The sequence below is a fragment of the Phalacrocorax carbo genome, chromosome 1 (assembly GCF_963921805.1).
Source record: "Phalacrocorax carbo chromosome 1, bPhaCar2.1, whole genome shotgun sequence".
Taxonomy (NCBI): domain Eukaryota; kingdom Metazoa; phylum Chordata; class Aves; order Suliformes; family Phalacrocoracidae; genus Phalacrocorax; species Phalacrocorax carbo.
Genome location: NC_087513.1, coordinates 66,079,110 through 66,094,892, shown reverse-complemented (window position 1 = coordinate 66,094,892; position 15,783 = coordinate 66,079,110). Strand labels below are relative to the sequence as shown.

Here is a 15,783-nt window from a genome sequence, read left to right as displayed (position 1 = left end):
CTAGTATTCTGGGGGAAGAGACAACCATAAATGGAAGTGTTGCAACAATGAGAGCTGTTGGACAAAGCAAGTCATGCTTCAAATTATAAAAACAAAATGGAAACATCAGTGAATGAAGGAGTAAGATCCAAAGAAGGTCATAACCAAATTAGAGTGTCTTTTACTGGTCATGAAGATACCTTGATGTTTTTCTCAGTAACGTGATGACTGCTTTTTTGCATTTGTTTTCATGCCTTACTTCAGCTTCTCAGTCCCCAGGCTACATATATACAGGACACAGTATCTGCTTTTTTCAAGCTTATAGAAGTTGTTCTACTTTGAAATAGATGGACAAATCCTTTTTTCAGGTGGGATAAAATAAAAACACTACTCATTAAATTGATTATGTACGTTGCCTGTGGGAGGATTAAAAATATGCATGGCCATTTTCCTCCCAACGTTCAGCATATTTGCTTGAATGATATTTGTGTTAGACAACCCTATGAAAAATTGGAAAGAGAGGTCACTAGACCTGTTTTTTTTTCAGCAGTAAATGGAACATAAAACAATTCATGGCACAATCAGGTGCATTAGCTCTGGGACAGGTGGTTATGTTCCCCAGCCTTTTTATTTACATTTTGTTTCAAAAAGTCTCCACGCAGAGGAAAAAAACAAAAAAAAACAAACCCCAACCTCAAAACAAAACAGAAGTGGACAAAACCATGAGAATTCTATTCTTTTTTAAAACCAAATAATTTTGTGGAACCAGATCACAGGCTGGCCAGACAGGGATGAGAGAGAAGTGTGTGAACCACAGTGAAACAAGTAGTCATTGGCAACAACTCCTTGTTTCAGAGCTACCAGAATCTGAATGGTTTACTTGAAAATCATCTCAGTAAGGGCAGCTAAAATTAAACATTTTGTTAGCTCTGGGACTGTCTCAATAATGGATTGGCAGGAGGAAAAGAGCCTGGAAGTCCAAGCTTGCCCGGAAAGGGCTGCAGAGGAGCAAGGTAGACAAACCAGGCAGAAATCTGGCAGATTTCTCACATGGAATCTTTCTACAAATGCATTGAAGTCTGACTCTTTTCCCCAAAATATTTATGGTGAACTCATGAGCTCTGAGACAAAAATGGATTTTCCTGGAATTTTTCCTGCTAGCTACACTGTAAATCAACATCTGCTGCTTGTTTTTGCTAAAGCAAAAGACAGGATGGCTGCAAGGACAGCAAAGAAGTGAAGAACCATTTCAGTGCACCTGTTGCAAATGAAATTATACTCCTGTACCCTGAGGTTTCCACCTGCCTTTGTATTTCCCTTTGGTATAAATCATGTTATTTCTTGTCTTCTCCCCTCCTCTGAGTTAATGTTTTGAGCAAATATGCTGCATCTGTTGGTGCTGAGGCTTGCTTGTGCAAGACAAAGATGAAATGAAGGGGACGGTGTGTTGAAGATGTCAATAGAGAGGTTAAATCAAAGTGAAATTTGACTGAACTATCGTTAGTATCTCTAGTGCCCTGGGCTCTGGTCTAGCAATGCTTACAGCTTCCAGATTTTCAGAGTGTACTTCAGCCCAGGTTTAAAAAAAAAGTAGCTACTAAGTTACTCTAAGTTGCAAGTCAGATGTACTAATCAGAACCCTGGAAAAAAGCCAGATCATATTTCTTCTTACTCTTTTCTAAGTGGAAGAGAAAAACAGGCTATTCAAGCTTGGGTTTTAGTCAGGTTTCTTAAAACAACAAGGGTTTTGTGACCACGTTATATATGTGCACATGTGAACATGCCTACCTGCCTTTTAGTCACTGCAGTAACTTTGGAGCCCTTTGACCGAATTTAGTCGCCTTCTACAGAGTGGCAGACATCTCCAATGCATTAAATTCTGAGTCATTTCAGTGACTAACAGCAGAGAGGGACTCTATCCATGCACTTTCCAAGGTTAAGATTGCTGCATGGGCTGACCCCTCATGTGACACCAGAGAATCTACGTGGGAACTCGCAGCCTCAGGATGCCAAGGACATCCCAGAATGATAAAAGCCCATCAGCAGTCACTGCCAGGCTGAGATAAATGCATGTACAGCCAGAGACCAAATTTCTATGTGCTGGGTGTGTAGATCTGCACTGAGACTGAGAGCAGCCTTCCATTCACCACAGTTATCCCTTCGTGGCTGATACTTGTTCATGTGCAGTAGCCAAAATCTTTCGCTCCTGTTATGCACTGCCATACTAGGATTGCTCCTCATTAGGTAAAAAGAACATTCACTAACCTTTTATTTGGCCCTCAGTGGTATTTATAAAGTTGCAGCACCCTAGCTTTTGTCAAAACAGAATTTAATGCAATGATCCATCCTACACTCAGAACATTTACAGGCAAACTTAATAGCCATGTGGCTGATTAGCATGTGTAATGACAACAAACAAATGGGCATCCAGGCAATTGCTAATCGGAAGTTCTTAATTCACGTTGTTAAACTGAACAATGATTTATCAAGTTCTGACTTCACCTTAATTGCCAGAAAGATAACATTTTTTGAGATATATATATATACTGTCTTGTCTAATAATTTTGTGACAGCTCTCAGCACATTTAGAGGTCAGATTCTGTAAGCAGCTGTTTCTCAGTTTCAGGTTGAATCTCTCTCTTTCCTAAACCCTCGATATGAGGATGCTTTTAACTGCTTCACTTTACCAGAAGATACAGAGATAGCACCTCTATACTCTGATTTTTCTACTTTGATTTCTTAGCATGAGCTAATTCTTCTACAGAAAATTTGAAAATGTTTTTATATACATTTCAAATACTATACACAGCTAGTCCACTACTTCTCTTTAACCCTACACAACTATTTTATACCCTATTAATTAACCTTGGAAAGACCCAAATTGTGATTTGCCTTAAAAAGTATAAATTTCTGGAAAAATCAAATTACTCAGAAAACAAGCTTATCCTTTCTTCCCCCTTCCATTATGAAGGGAAGAACAAGTAAGGGAGCAATATATCAGATAATACAACCCTGAAATCAAAGAGAATGGGAAATGACAAGAAAACTGAACTACTAACTTCTTAAGCTGAGAAGTCTTGTCAGAAGAAATTATTGTACTATTGGTGGAATGATGGACTTAAGTGAAATACCTCTGATTTGACAGCAGTGTATACCCCAAAGCAAAATGTTGTCTATTTTGTTTTAAATACTTAATCCTACATTAAACTGTGCAGTTACTAGATGTGGATGAACCAAAATGTACTACAGCCAAAAGAGGACTTACTGCATCAAGTCCTTCCCATGGCGAGAATTACAAGGGGAGTTATTAAATGTGTATTTTAGATGTCTGAAAACAGTAATAATGTATGTGGATACCATACATATGTTATTACATAGGCATGCATAACAAATACTGACTTCGGTCAGCTAAAATGTCTTTAATTTCTTCATCATAATTTTAGAATCTAGTGGTGCAAATCTCTTGAGGAATTGTACTTCACATACTCCTTTTCACCAGCTTCTTCACTAATATAAGCTATTATATTTTACAGAAACTTTTAAAAACTTTGGGTAGAATAAAAAGCCCCTTATTCTCCCAAAAACCAAGCTATCAAACTAAAGTAGAACCTAGGATACTTGAAAATCTAAAGAAGATATGTGTAAATAAATTAAATAGAAGTACTGTGATAAATGAAATCTGTAAACATCTACAAAAGGAACGTTAGAGGCTTTCACAGAACTTCCAGCTGTTTTCCCCTGTAATTTCCAGCAAAAGCTGAACTTAAAAACTAGCACTTAAGTAGCACTTAAGCAATTATGCTGTCAAAAAGATTCCCATTAGGTCACAAATCTTCCGCCTGAGTTCAGCATGGTCTCAGGCAAGCCACTCACACAATGACTGAAGATAGATGTTTGCATCTGCAGGTATGAAAAGCACTTTGGTTGATGTTTGTGCAGGCAGACAACCAGACTCCAGTGTCTGCACCTGCAAAAGAAGAACCAAAACTGCTTCTACACAAAATTAAATAAAAAATTGTTGGTTGTGGCTCAGAAATGTGCTCAAGAATGTGCTTAAAGTTAAGTAAATAATTAAGTCAATGGGATATATGCCTGTTTGTAAGTTGTCTTACTGAGAAAAAAAGCCCTTCCAGGTACCTATTTTCAACATTACTAGTCCCAGTTCTTTAGCTCTTTAGAGAGTTGTGAGCTCTCAGCTGTTTTTTCTGGACTTGCTTGCTGTACAGACTGAATACTTAAGTGTCACATCATTAATACCAGATCTCTTAATTCCTGCATCACCCAGAGGTGAAAATTTTGATCCAGATCGGACGTGAACACAAGCCTGTATATGTTTGTAAACCTAGGCATAACACATGACATGTAGTTGATGACAGAAAATACCCGATTTGTACGTAGCAGTGATATCAGATGATGCCTCATCTCACACAGTAGCAAATTTAGAAAAAGAAGAAAGGTGGCCTTCAGAAAAATGAACTTAACAGCTACACAGTTGTGGAAAAAGAGACATTTCTTAATAACACTGTTGTAAATTACACCATGATTAAGTTACATAAGAAATCTTGAGATCCTGTTTGGATTACGAAACAACAACAGAAACCACAGTAAACAGTGCAAGTAACCATCTCCTATTTACCAAGTGGTTTGTTCTGTCCACTGAACCTTAAAAGCTCTGGAAACATTCATAATTATTCTAAAATGAAAAAAATATTCACTCCTGAGGGGAATTCCAGAACTGATAAATTTTCTCTTTTGAAGATAGAATTTTAGACATTCTGAAATTTTCACTGGAAGGGAATTTCAGAGGGGAAAAAATAAAATAAAATAAATTTCTAAGATTTTAAACAATTTTCCTGAAGTCTGGGGGCAGCTTTGGGAATTTCTGCCATGGGGCTAACAGGGTTTCAAATGAAGATAGAGTCCTCAAAGCATGTACAATCTCATGGTAGTAAGAAGCTCTGGGGTCCTGAGATTCAGAGCAGTTTATATTTGTTCTAGGGATGGATGGTGCTACAAAGCTAAGAGAAATTTCTGCCTGTGTTTTAACTGAAGTTTATAAAAACTAAAAAGTTTCCTTGAAACCGTGAAGGATTTTTAACTGGATATTGTCAATCTGCCAGAAGCTGCTTCACTGGTAGATGTCTGACCTATTCTTGTGAGAACCAGCGCTGAAATTATCTGGTCTTTTATGAGCACAAAACCTGCCAATGCATTACTGTGTACTGTGACTTAGGTTGTAAATTACTTAGTGACTACTTCATGTCTCCTTACAAAATTGATTTAGCTCTCGGCAAAAGGGGGTCCCGAACCTGAGCTGGAGGTGTGGACTCTGCAGTATGTACATACACATACACTTTTTCTCCCTTTCCTCTGTTGCACTGGAAGTGGACTTTTAAAAGCAAACCTACTTTCTGCGTCCTCCCGCACTGACATTTCATACACTGTTTTGGCTGCTGAACCATAAGCTGTCTGTTTACTTTCTCTTGTTAAACAAACAGGTTCCTATCAGCTGTGACACCCCAGAACCAAAGCAGGTCCTGCATTGTGCTTACCCCAGCTGAGATCCATTGATGGTGACTTGTTCGCTCTGCAGGTAACCATTTCTCCCTGCTGCTGCCATAGCAGCTGTCAATGGCATCCTCTTCCCATCTGTTTCTGCAGTGACACTGATTATTGAAGCTGGCTGGGAAGCTTCCCTCCTGGCCTGTGTACTTCTGAAAGTAGTTTGGTACCAGCTGGACCTTAAAGATTGCCTGTTTTGAGACGCCAAATGGGAAGCAATTGGTGATCTCACTTGTCCTATCGCACTGCCCGAGGTCAGGTAGTTCTCTTTCTCCAAAAGGTTGTTCATACTGCGACTGTTGCCTGCTTGATGGTACAGAGGTACAGTGCGGCTGGGGTAGACACCATCAGGGACGGCATCATTAATAGCCCCCATGTGGGACTGTCTCTTAAAAGAGCGTCCCCTGTTCACTGAATCACGAAGAGTGTAGCCAACAATCTCAGACCGAGCGTATCTTGGTGGGATAGTCCCGCTGGATCTCCTGCCATCTTCATGCCTCATGGAGAATCCAGTTGAAATCCCTCCGTCATAGTGAAAATCATTGGACACATATGCCAATCTTCCAGGATCCCGTTGGGGTGAAACCTCTAGTCTTTTCAGAGGCTGTCTTTGAGCTCTGTCTTCCAGTGTCTTGTAAGTAATCCTCGTCCCCCAGCCGTTTGTATAAGAGGATGGTGAGGCCACCTGTTCAAGGGTACATTAAAGAACAGGAGTCACAGTAAGATCACAGCATTTAGGATTAATAGCAAAGAAACCAAAGCAAAAAAGTAAAGATAAACATTCTAAGGTCTGCTATCAGGATCAGAAAACAAAATGTGAACATCACCAAAATCATGTTAAACAGGAGGCTGCAACACTTCTTTGTATCTGCCTAACGAAGGCAGGAAGAAGTGTGGTCTAAACTTCAGGAGACAAAGTCTAAGCACCTAGTGTCCTGTCATTAACTCAAAAGAGGTGCGTAAGTCAATTATGGCTGGTAGCAAACAGCCTGCTTGTTAACAGAGGTCTTGGTTTCAGTTTGAAACTCCTTGGGGATTAACTCCCACACCTGCTACTAAAATTAAATTCAAGGCTGTCCAATAGACAGAAGAAAATCAATCAGTCAGATATTAAAATATTATACTAAAGTGTCTGTATATTGCTATTAGCCCTATTAATATAAGGTTATTTAGCCCTCCTGTTCACTTTGTGGTAGGATCTATTAAAAAGAGATAGTCCCTTCCCTGTTTGTCTAACCTCTTAAAAATGAAGGAGACTACATAATATTCCAAGGAAACCAATATGACCATTTCACTGTCTCTGGTTTCCCTAATTCTACAGTTGCAATTTAACATGCTTTTTCTTTTCCTGTCCCTAATGGTCATGGAGAATAATGGATCATCATCTTGTTTTATAAGCTTCTCTTTTCTAAACTCAACAAACCCACTTCCTTCAACCTGTTGTTGTAGGATATGTCTTAAAGATTCTTACTGTTTAGGTGCCATTTAAAGCCTCTCCAATTTTGCTACCTTTTTCTTATGCTCCAAATTGGACATCATACTCTGTTCGAGACCTTCCAGAACTAAATCAACTTGGGAGACTATCTGACCTTGAAATAAAGGAGTCATGGCCCAATTTTTTAAAACTAGTAAGCATAGTGTCATCCAGCCATAAATCAATGCCCCATATATTCTATTTCCATGTTGTATTAAAGTTTTGTAATATTAAAGGCATTTTTTAGGATAAACTGAGAAGCTTACAGAAGTTATTAATTGAAGGGACAGAGCTTAGCAGATAGTGGCCAGACTGAAATCTCTTCATTTCACTGTTGAGGTGTTACTGAGGGTGATAATCAACTCAGAAAAGGAGTAAAAGTTGCTGAGGCAAGGATCATTTGATATATCTGTTTGTTCTACAGAAGCTATGCAAGGATATCTTTATCTTTTGTTTGGGGTTAAGGAAATTAATACTTTTGTGAAATACTAGACCTTGTGGCTTTCTCTGGCTTTCACATAGAACAAAGAGTCTCTCTCATTATTCTTTTTTTAGTATTTCCCACCCCCACCCCCCCCAGCATGGAAAACTGTAGCATTTTCTTGTAGGTTCTGTGTCCTCTCCAGTTTTCCATCTTGTTGTTCTCTTCTAGAAAGAAGAGATTCACACCAAATATTACGGACTGTATGATAGGTGAGACGAGAAGACAGGAGGACAGAGTAGAAAATGTATTTAAGTAAATGGCTCTAACTCTACCCATAAAGAGCTGGAGCTGCTTCATTAACTGGCCAGAAGGTGGGCTATTTTCTTTAATGAGAATAAGCCATTCTTGAGTAATCTAAAATCAAGAAAGAATTGGCCCCTATGTATATAGCTCTTTATTACATAAACATTTCTGTTCCCAAGCTGAATTGGTTTCAGTTTACTAATATTGATTATGTAGCAGTGTTGCTATTGAGCTATGCATTGATTTCCAAGTCATATGGTTGCTCCCTCAAATAGGTTCATACCAGTTGTGAGCTATGTGACAAACCCTGCAGAAAAGCGATTATTTATCTTAGCATTCAGGCCATGAACCCAAGAAAAATTAGTCAAAATAACAAGTGTATTTACGATGAGACAGTTTAGAAACATCATTGTATTGCAAAGACTATACTGCTGAAATTCTTGTAATGCTAAAGCAGCTTACAACAGGATTATTTTAAATTATAAGGAACGCTCTACCTGTCATCATGAATCTAAAGCAATCTGCTTTCCTGTGGTTTTGGATGCTTAATTCCCTAACCTCTTTCACTACATTCCCAGCTCCTACCCATGTCATTCGTTACCCTGCGGGATCGCTGGACTTCCTCTAGGAACCTCCAACTCTTCGGCTGGGAGAGTGGCAGCATGGCCTCCGGCCACTTTGAGCTACCGATGTGCTGACTGACCTGCTGCCTGGTGGGATGGATAAAGACCTGACTTCACAGAATCACAGGTTGGAAGGGACCTCAGGGGACATCTAGTCCAACCTTTAACTTGTCACAGCCTTTGCCTTAGTGGAGTGTTAATACAGTTTTTTAGTTTCTACCCTGATGCCAATTCTCACAAAATCAATAGGATTGCAGAAAGCCCATCTGTACGACTAAGCTGAATTTAGCCATTGGGCTCAGAAGTCACCAGAAGGGGGAAAAAACGTTAACAAATCTCAGCTGTAAAAACCTCTTTTTCTAAAAAAGGCTTTAAAAAGTAAACAAGCAAGGAAGCAAGCCTTGAAACATCATCTACGTGATATTATTTGTGGTAACAAAATGGATAAACTATGCATGAAATATTCTATTTATTTCTATTTGTTGTCTTCTTTTCCTCACCTGGTTTGACTGATAATATGAGAACCCATAGGGAGTTCTTGGTGCAAAATCATTTTCAGTAATCCCCATGTTATAGACACGCTCTGGAACACTGGATGCACGCTGCAAAATGCCTGGAACCAAAGACTAATATTAGTAAGATTTTAACAAAAGATGATATTGTTATAAAGGATGATTTACAGTACTAGGGAAATGTCCCAGTCTGCACTGCCACTAATATATAGAAGCTGAAAATCAGACAGGTAAATGATGGAAAGAGGTTTGCATTCAAAACATGGCTAAGCAAAACTTTCTGAGGACACAAGCCATTTTTTCAGTTTCCTGTTTATTATACTTAAGACATATTTTTAACTTTTAGAAGTCTTATTGTTCATGTAGCTATTTAGTGAAAAATATTTTAACATAGCAAGCTGATATTTTAAATATCCCAGGTAATGACAGATCCTTAAGCATTGAGAAATGGTATCACTGAACAGCTCTTAAGAACACTTATTTTCCACTGTAACCACTTCGAGTATATATGCATGGTTTACATTACAGGCTGAATATAACATGCACAGTACACAGGAAATTAAAATATTGCAGCTGTAGATTGTAGATGAGAAGCATGGGTTGATGTCTATACCTCTGTTACTGTGCACCCTACGGATGCAATTTTCATAACGTACCACTGTAAATAAATAGCATACACTGAGTAGAGACTGTTTATTTCATAGTTGTCTACCTCAACTGCTGGTGTTTCTTCTCCCTTAGGTGCTAGTTTAATGATAATATATTGGAGCAAGGAATGCTTCACTAATCTTCTCATTGCTTCACCCAAAGAGCTTGAAGAGTCCACAAACAAATTCCATGGTTTTGGAGGCATGTGGCATATGATGCTGTAAAGCAGGGTTGTTTAATGACACTGCAGATCTGCACCTGAAAGGTTTGCTAAGCCTACAGAAGATCCACAGCGTATCTGTTCTAATAATTTTTTTCAAAAACCCAGCTTTGAAAATAGATCACTTCTTTCATTAAAACTGCATTCTTCTTTTAATTAAAAACAAACAAACCAACCAAAAACTTCAGGCTTTTTCTCTTTCAGTGACACAATGCATTTTCAAAGAAAAAGTGCTTCTATTAATATTTTTTTGAAGCAACAAATACTGCTGAAATAATTGTTCATGAGATTCTTGTGTTACTACAAGAATCTGCATATAGGAATACAAATACCACAGGTTATAACACAGACCAGTTTAAAGAGGTGAAACAGAAGTTGAAAGCAAGATATGCCGCAAATTGGTCATAGATGGGGCCAGTGTGTGCTGCAGAAGTTTAGGCTGAACAGAAAACAGTTGTCAATAAAGAAGTTAATTGGACATGAATTTTCAAAATAGCAGGCATTACCTGAGGCACTATAGAAAAGAAATCTACAGAATCAATCATTAACTTGGACAAGCTCATGAAGTCTCCACTTTTAAAAAACAGCAGGAGTCATATGCCCATGGGAATTCAGGTGCCAAAAATAAGCAGGCGAGTGCCTGCTGGGATTTTTGAAGCACCTAGTGTGTGTGTCCTAAATAGCTGAGGCTTTCAGTTCGTGTAGTTAGACTCTAGGCTTCATCAGGTGCATGTGGGTATCCCTACGAACTTCAGTACTCCTGTATCCTTGGTTCTTAGTGTCTGTAGTTAGTAAAGGGCTTGACAAGTATTAAAATAAACAAAAGACTCATGTAAGAACAATTTATGAATGATTCTCACTAGCACGTAGCCACCTGGAAAAGTCCAAATTTGTGTATAATATAATATAGTATAATACAAAACAATCTAACAGCGGACTGCAATAATTTGAGGCCTATTTAATCATACTTTGCAGTTATTTTGCTTACTTAATCATACTTCCCAATTCTTTCATTTTGGCCACGCGAGACAGATTTAAACATGTATTAGGTGATTTGTTAAGACACATTCACGGTAACTTTGCATCATGAGAGTGGAATGATGCAGCTTGGTCAAACTCATGATTTGGATTGTAATAATTCCTTCGTGACATTACAAGGTTACCATAGCCCAAGGGTCACCCAAGTGCATGAGAAAGCAGTAAGAGGAAACTGTTGCTTTGTACTGCAAAAAATTCCTGCCAATGTACGCCAACATCCAAGATCTACAAATTCATATAAATCTCTAATTTGTGTGATATAATTCCCACATCAGTGCACTATTTCAGGTGCCCAATAAGACTATCTTAGCCTATCGCCTGTGCCTGCTTTTTAAAGATTCACTTTATTCACTGCTGCATATTACTTTCATCTAACGTCTTTAAATACAAATGCATATACATTTGTTTCTTTATAGTTAGTATTTTTCGTCCAATTTACTTAGTGAGAAGTTACTCTCAGTTATTTATCTGCCTAGGCCATAAAGTTCCTTTGACCAAGTACTTTGTGCATGTTTTAGGTAACTCTAAACTCCCTGCCTTTACTAAACAAATTTTTAAAAATGAGGATAAATTAAAAATAACAAGGCTGTCCATGAACTAGTTGAGAATGAACTACATATCTAACAGTTCCCTCTCTGCAAAAGCAAAATATAGTCAATCAGAAATTGTAACACTCAGTTATCTTCAAGCAGTCCTCTTTTTTTAACCTTCAGTCTCCCTGTGAAACTATCTGTCAGTAAACATTTTTCTCTTTCTGAGATAAACACAGTATATGTTAGCTTATGGAATTCCGCTTTGCATTTACACTGTCTCCTGCCTGCTCTTACCACATCAGTAAATTATTTTGTCAGCAATTTACCTGTAGATTTATTAGGCAGACATAAAATATATGTCTTTTCCTGTGTGCTGTTTACTTGTGCCAAAAGCCAGAGTGTTAAAAGGAAAAAGCGGTAACTCAAATGCTGTGTCTTTCCATTAGTTAAGAGATGCAGAATAGGTGATCTGATCAAAACTTGCCTCTGCCCATGAAGCTCTCCTCAGCTTATTTTCACCATATTACAAAAACCTACATGTCTTTCCCACCTCTCAGATTTGCTCAGTATTACATATATTCAGAAATCATTAGGCAGTCCTTCTACACTCAGTGCACTGGTTTAAAAAAAAGAAAGGAAAAAAAAAAGGCATTAATTTTTTCTTTAAATATATTATGGGTTCATTTACTGTTAGGATTAATATTTTCTAACTGTGAGACTCAGTGTTTTAAGTCTCACAAAAACTCTTTTCAGAAAGTATGCACACGATTCAGTTACTTATTCACAGGGGACAAATGTTATTTGAGAGGCCGTAGGATGCCACACTTGATTTCCAGCAGCCAGTCAAGAAAAGGATGGGTGTCCTACAGGCCCTGTGTCTTGTCTGTCAACCCATGAGGATATTTTGGAAAACTCAGGCATCTCACACAGCAGCAGACACCCATGTGTGGGCAACTGAGCGGAACCGTTTATCACAGTCTCCCCTCTCCCCTGTCAGTATGAACTAAAGCAGCTCAGGAAAGCTTTGGATGTGGTCAGTGGAGGAGGAAAACTGAACCCCTTCACTCTCTCCATGCCTAAAATAAAAGCTGTACAAAAATCACCTGGTATCAGTTATAACAAAACTTTGAGACCTGAAAAAATAATTACACTATCAGGAGAGAGACTATAGATGACTGAGCAAAGATCCCATCTGCCTTCACAGATGCCCCTTTGCTCCCCTGGACGTGACAGGTCCAACATCTCCAAAGGCCTTGGAAGTTCCTCCCCAGCAATCACTGCCAATGACTGCAGGCAGATCAATTTCCTATTTGCTTGGCTTTCAAAACCGAGAACAACAGGAGGCATTTCTAAGACATACGATGTATGAAAAAGACAATCATCCTCCATTAAGGAGTTAGGTTTATCAAATTCCCCTTTAATCATGTACGGTGTTAACCCTCAGTCCTGAGTCTTTTTCACTGCATTTGTATTTGAACGGTTACCATGACAGACCTTTACTACCACTGATTTTTCATACCCAGTGGTTATGTGCTTGGCTAATTTTAGGCGTGTATGTGAATACTCTGGTTAGGTATGCGCTAAGTACCTTGCTGAACAGAGTCTGAAATACTCCTACAGATAGGACAGTTATATCACAGGGGCCTGCTCCTGCTCCTTCAAAACTTTTGTATCCTCTTCCCCGCACCTGCAAGCAGTAAGGGTCCCATGGTGAATGTATCTAGAAAACTGTTACAATTCAGAGAAAGTGAATGTTTTGCATGTAGAAGAGTGCATATTTTTAAAAAGTACCCTACATATAAGAATTTACTTGTTTCTCAAAGCATAGTTAAATTTTGAGCAAGTCTATATAGAAAGCACGTTGGGATACACATGTATATATACGTATATTCTTCAGGAAAATCAACAGGTTAAATGCGTGATTGCCATTTCATTCACATTATATATTTAAGATATAGATAGATATACATCTGTATTATATATATATGTGTGTATGTATAATTACATGGATTACATTCCAGTTCCATTTATTTTTTCTGAGTTTTGCAGTGGGACTAAAAATGTACGGTGAGTTGGGCACAAGGACACATTTGAAAGAAGAAAAGTTCATTTTATGCGTGAACAATACATGTAACAGACATGTCATTTGCCACTCCTGATCCTGAAGCTTAAAAGTTTTGGTGTCTCAGAAATGCAAAGAGCTCAAATACTTGACGTTTAGAAAAACAAAGCGAACCAAGACAACTATCCCCAAATTCATTGGGTCTGTTAATGTATTCCAGAGAAGTTGAGTTAGGAGGATGGGAACTTTGTCTTCATGGTGTTTTATGCATGGTTTAGAGATGTAATCTCAGGTTTATGACTCCATATAATTTATTAACTGTTGCTTAAAAAGCTTTTCCTGGGCTCTCTAGGTGAGAGAAAAAGAAATGTAAGTTCCTCTAAAAGTGTTTAGAAACCTTACTTAGAGTAGCAAGCTAAGGACTTGCACGTGCAGCTGCACATCGCACAGCTGTGTGTACCTGTTTATGCGGTGTGTGTACCGGATTTTTCTGAGCAGAGTATGTCTGTGTCTGCATCGTATGCAGTGTTCGCCATGAGGCATTTTTTAGATAGAAGCCAGATGAAGTACAAGCAAACACTCCTCTGCCTGACAAGATAGACAAGTGAAGTATAGTTATAAATTTACAGCCCTTTGGCTCACAGCTTTTTGCAAATGAACAGCTTCTTTAATGACAACCGAGCAACAGGGTATATAGCCTGTAAGTCAGTCATATCTTCCTATTTAAAAAACAGCATTGGAGTTTTCACGGTAAGCATTGCCCTTTTTAAAATTTAATTTGAAAACAACACATCTCTTCACCATTCATAGTTAAGACTCAACCCCTGGAGCGGCTTGCCTGTACCCCTCGGCACCTGACAAAGGCGCTCTGTGGGTGCCTGACGCCGCAGCCAGACCCTCGTTGGGGCAGAAGGCACGGCTGCGCGGACCTTACGGATGGATCTGCCCTACAAGATCTTGGAAGCAAGGATTGGTCGATGTCAATTTGTATCACGCACGTCAAGCAACAGGGTAAATATGTCCGGTAGCGTTATCATTCCATGTTTCCCATTCAAGCCTTTCCTACAGTTACTTTTCCAAACTTCCTTTTGGTTAATTTTTTTGTTGTTGTTGCTTCCAGGTGAAACAAGGAAAGACATTTCCTATGTTTCTTCCCATTTTATTTCGCAAACAGGCGGGTATGCGAAGCCAAGGTATTAAAATAAGCACAATAAGCGGTTGCTGGATTAGAAGAACTTAGGCTCGGCTCATCCCCCGGGCAGCGGCGGCCGGGGAGCAGCCCCCGCCACTCGCCCGAGTCACGGCGGTTGGGAGGGAGAAACTTCTGACTCACTTGGGCGGGAAAAAAGAAAGAGAAGACGCGACAGAGCCACGATTTTCTGCCAAACCCGATACAGGCCAATGCCCGGCGCCGCGGCTGCCCCGAGCAGCCGGTACCACCCCGGGGCGGGGAAGCCGCCGAGGCGGCTCGGGTCTCACCCCGGGGCCACCTCGGGCCTCACCCCGGGGCCAGCTCGGGTCTCTCTCACCCCGGGGCCGCCGCCCCGGAGCCCCTTCCCGTGCTCCCGCCGCCGCCGAAACGGCCACCGGCCGCCACCAGACGGCACCGAGGGGCGCAGGCCCCGGGCCGGGGCGGGCACTCACCGCTGGGCAGCGAGCCCCGGCTCCTCCTGGACAGCGTCTGCTGGACCTGCCGGTGGATCCGCAGCGCCTTCTCCTCTTCCGCCCGGCCGCCCGAGAGCTTGAGCCGGGCCTCGGAGGGCAGCGCCAGGCTGGAGCTGTCCAGCTCCCCCAGGATCTGCTGGCCCAGCACGGTGCGGATGTAGCCCTGCTCGGCGGCGGGGCCGCGGACGGCCATGGGCACAGCCGGGAGCCGCTCCGCGCAGCGCCGACAACCTGTTGCGCCGCCGCCGCCGAGCCAGCGCCGGGGCTCAGCCGCCGAGGGCCGGGCCGGGCCGGGCCGCGCCCAGCGCCGCCTCGGGCCCGGCCCCGGGCTCTGCCCCGCCCGCCGCCCAGGTGCCAGGCACGGCCCGAGCCCCCGCCCAAACCCGGCCCGGCCCGGCCCGCCCCGCCGCCCGGGGCCGGGCCGCCCCTTCCCCTCCCCTCCGCTCCACTCCCCTCCCGGCGGGGTGAAGGGTCCGGCGCAGCGGCCCGGTCCGGCCTGGCCCTCCCCAGCGGGGCGCGGCCGCCGCCGCAGGCAGCCGCCGCCGCCCCCCCCGTTCTCCCGTCCCGGTCCTCCCTGAGCGGCCGCGGCGCCCGGCCTGACCCGCCGGGGCATCCCGGGGCTGCAGGGGCTGGTGGGACTCCCGTGGTGGCGGGGGGGGGCTGTGCCGCCTTGTCCCGCACCCGCCGGGAGACCGTGTTGCTGCGGCACCCCTACCGCCCGCGGGAACGGACACATGCAC

General features: G+C 41.6%; 1 protein-coding gene across 1 annotated transcript in view; it reads right to left on the bottom strand.

Annotated features, from left to right (window-relative positions):
* The window catches only part of PKP2 (plakophilin 2), a 43,676-nt gene extending 28,270 nt beyond the window's left edge, over positions 1-15,406 (bottom strand). Inside the window, exons 1-3 of the mRNA XM_064457654.1 lie at positions 15,023-15,406; positions 8,866-8,978; positions 5,532-6,226 (exon numbers count right to left, since the gene is read on the bottom strand). Of these exons, the coding sequence (XP_064313724.1) occupies positions 5,532-6,226; positions 8,866-8,978; positions 15,023-15,236 (1,022 nt within the window). The 5' untranslated portion in view covers positions 15,237-15,406. The remainder of the gene's footprint in view (positions 1-5,531; positions 6,227-8,865; positions 8,979-15,022) is intronic.
* Positions 15,407-15,783: the final 377 nt, after the last annotated feature.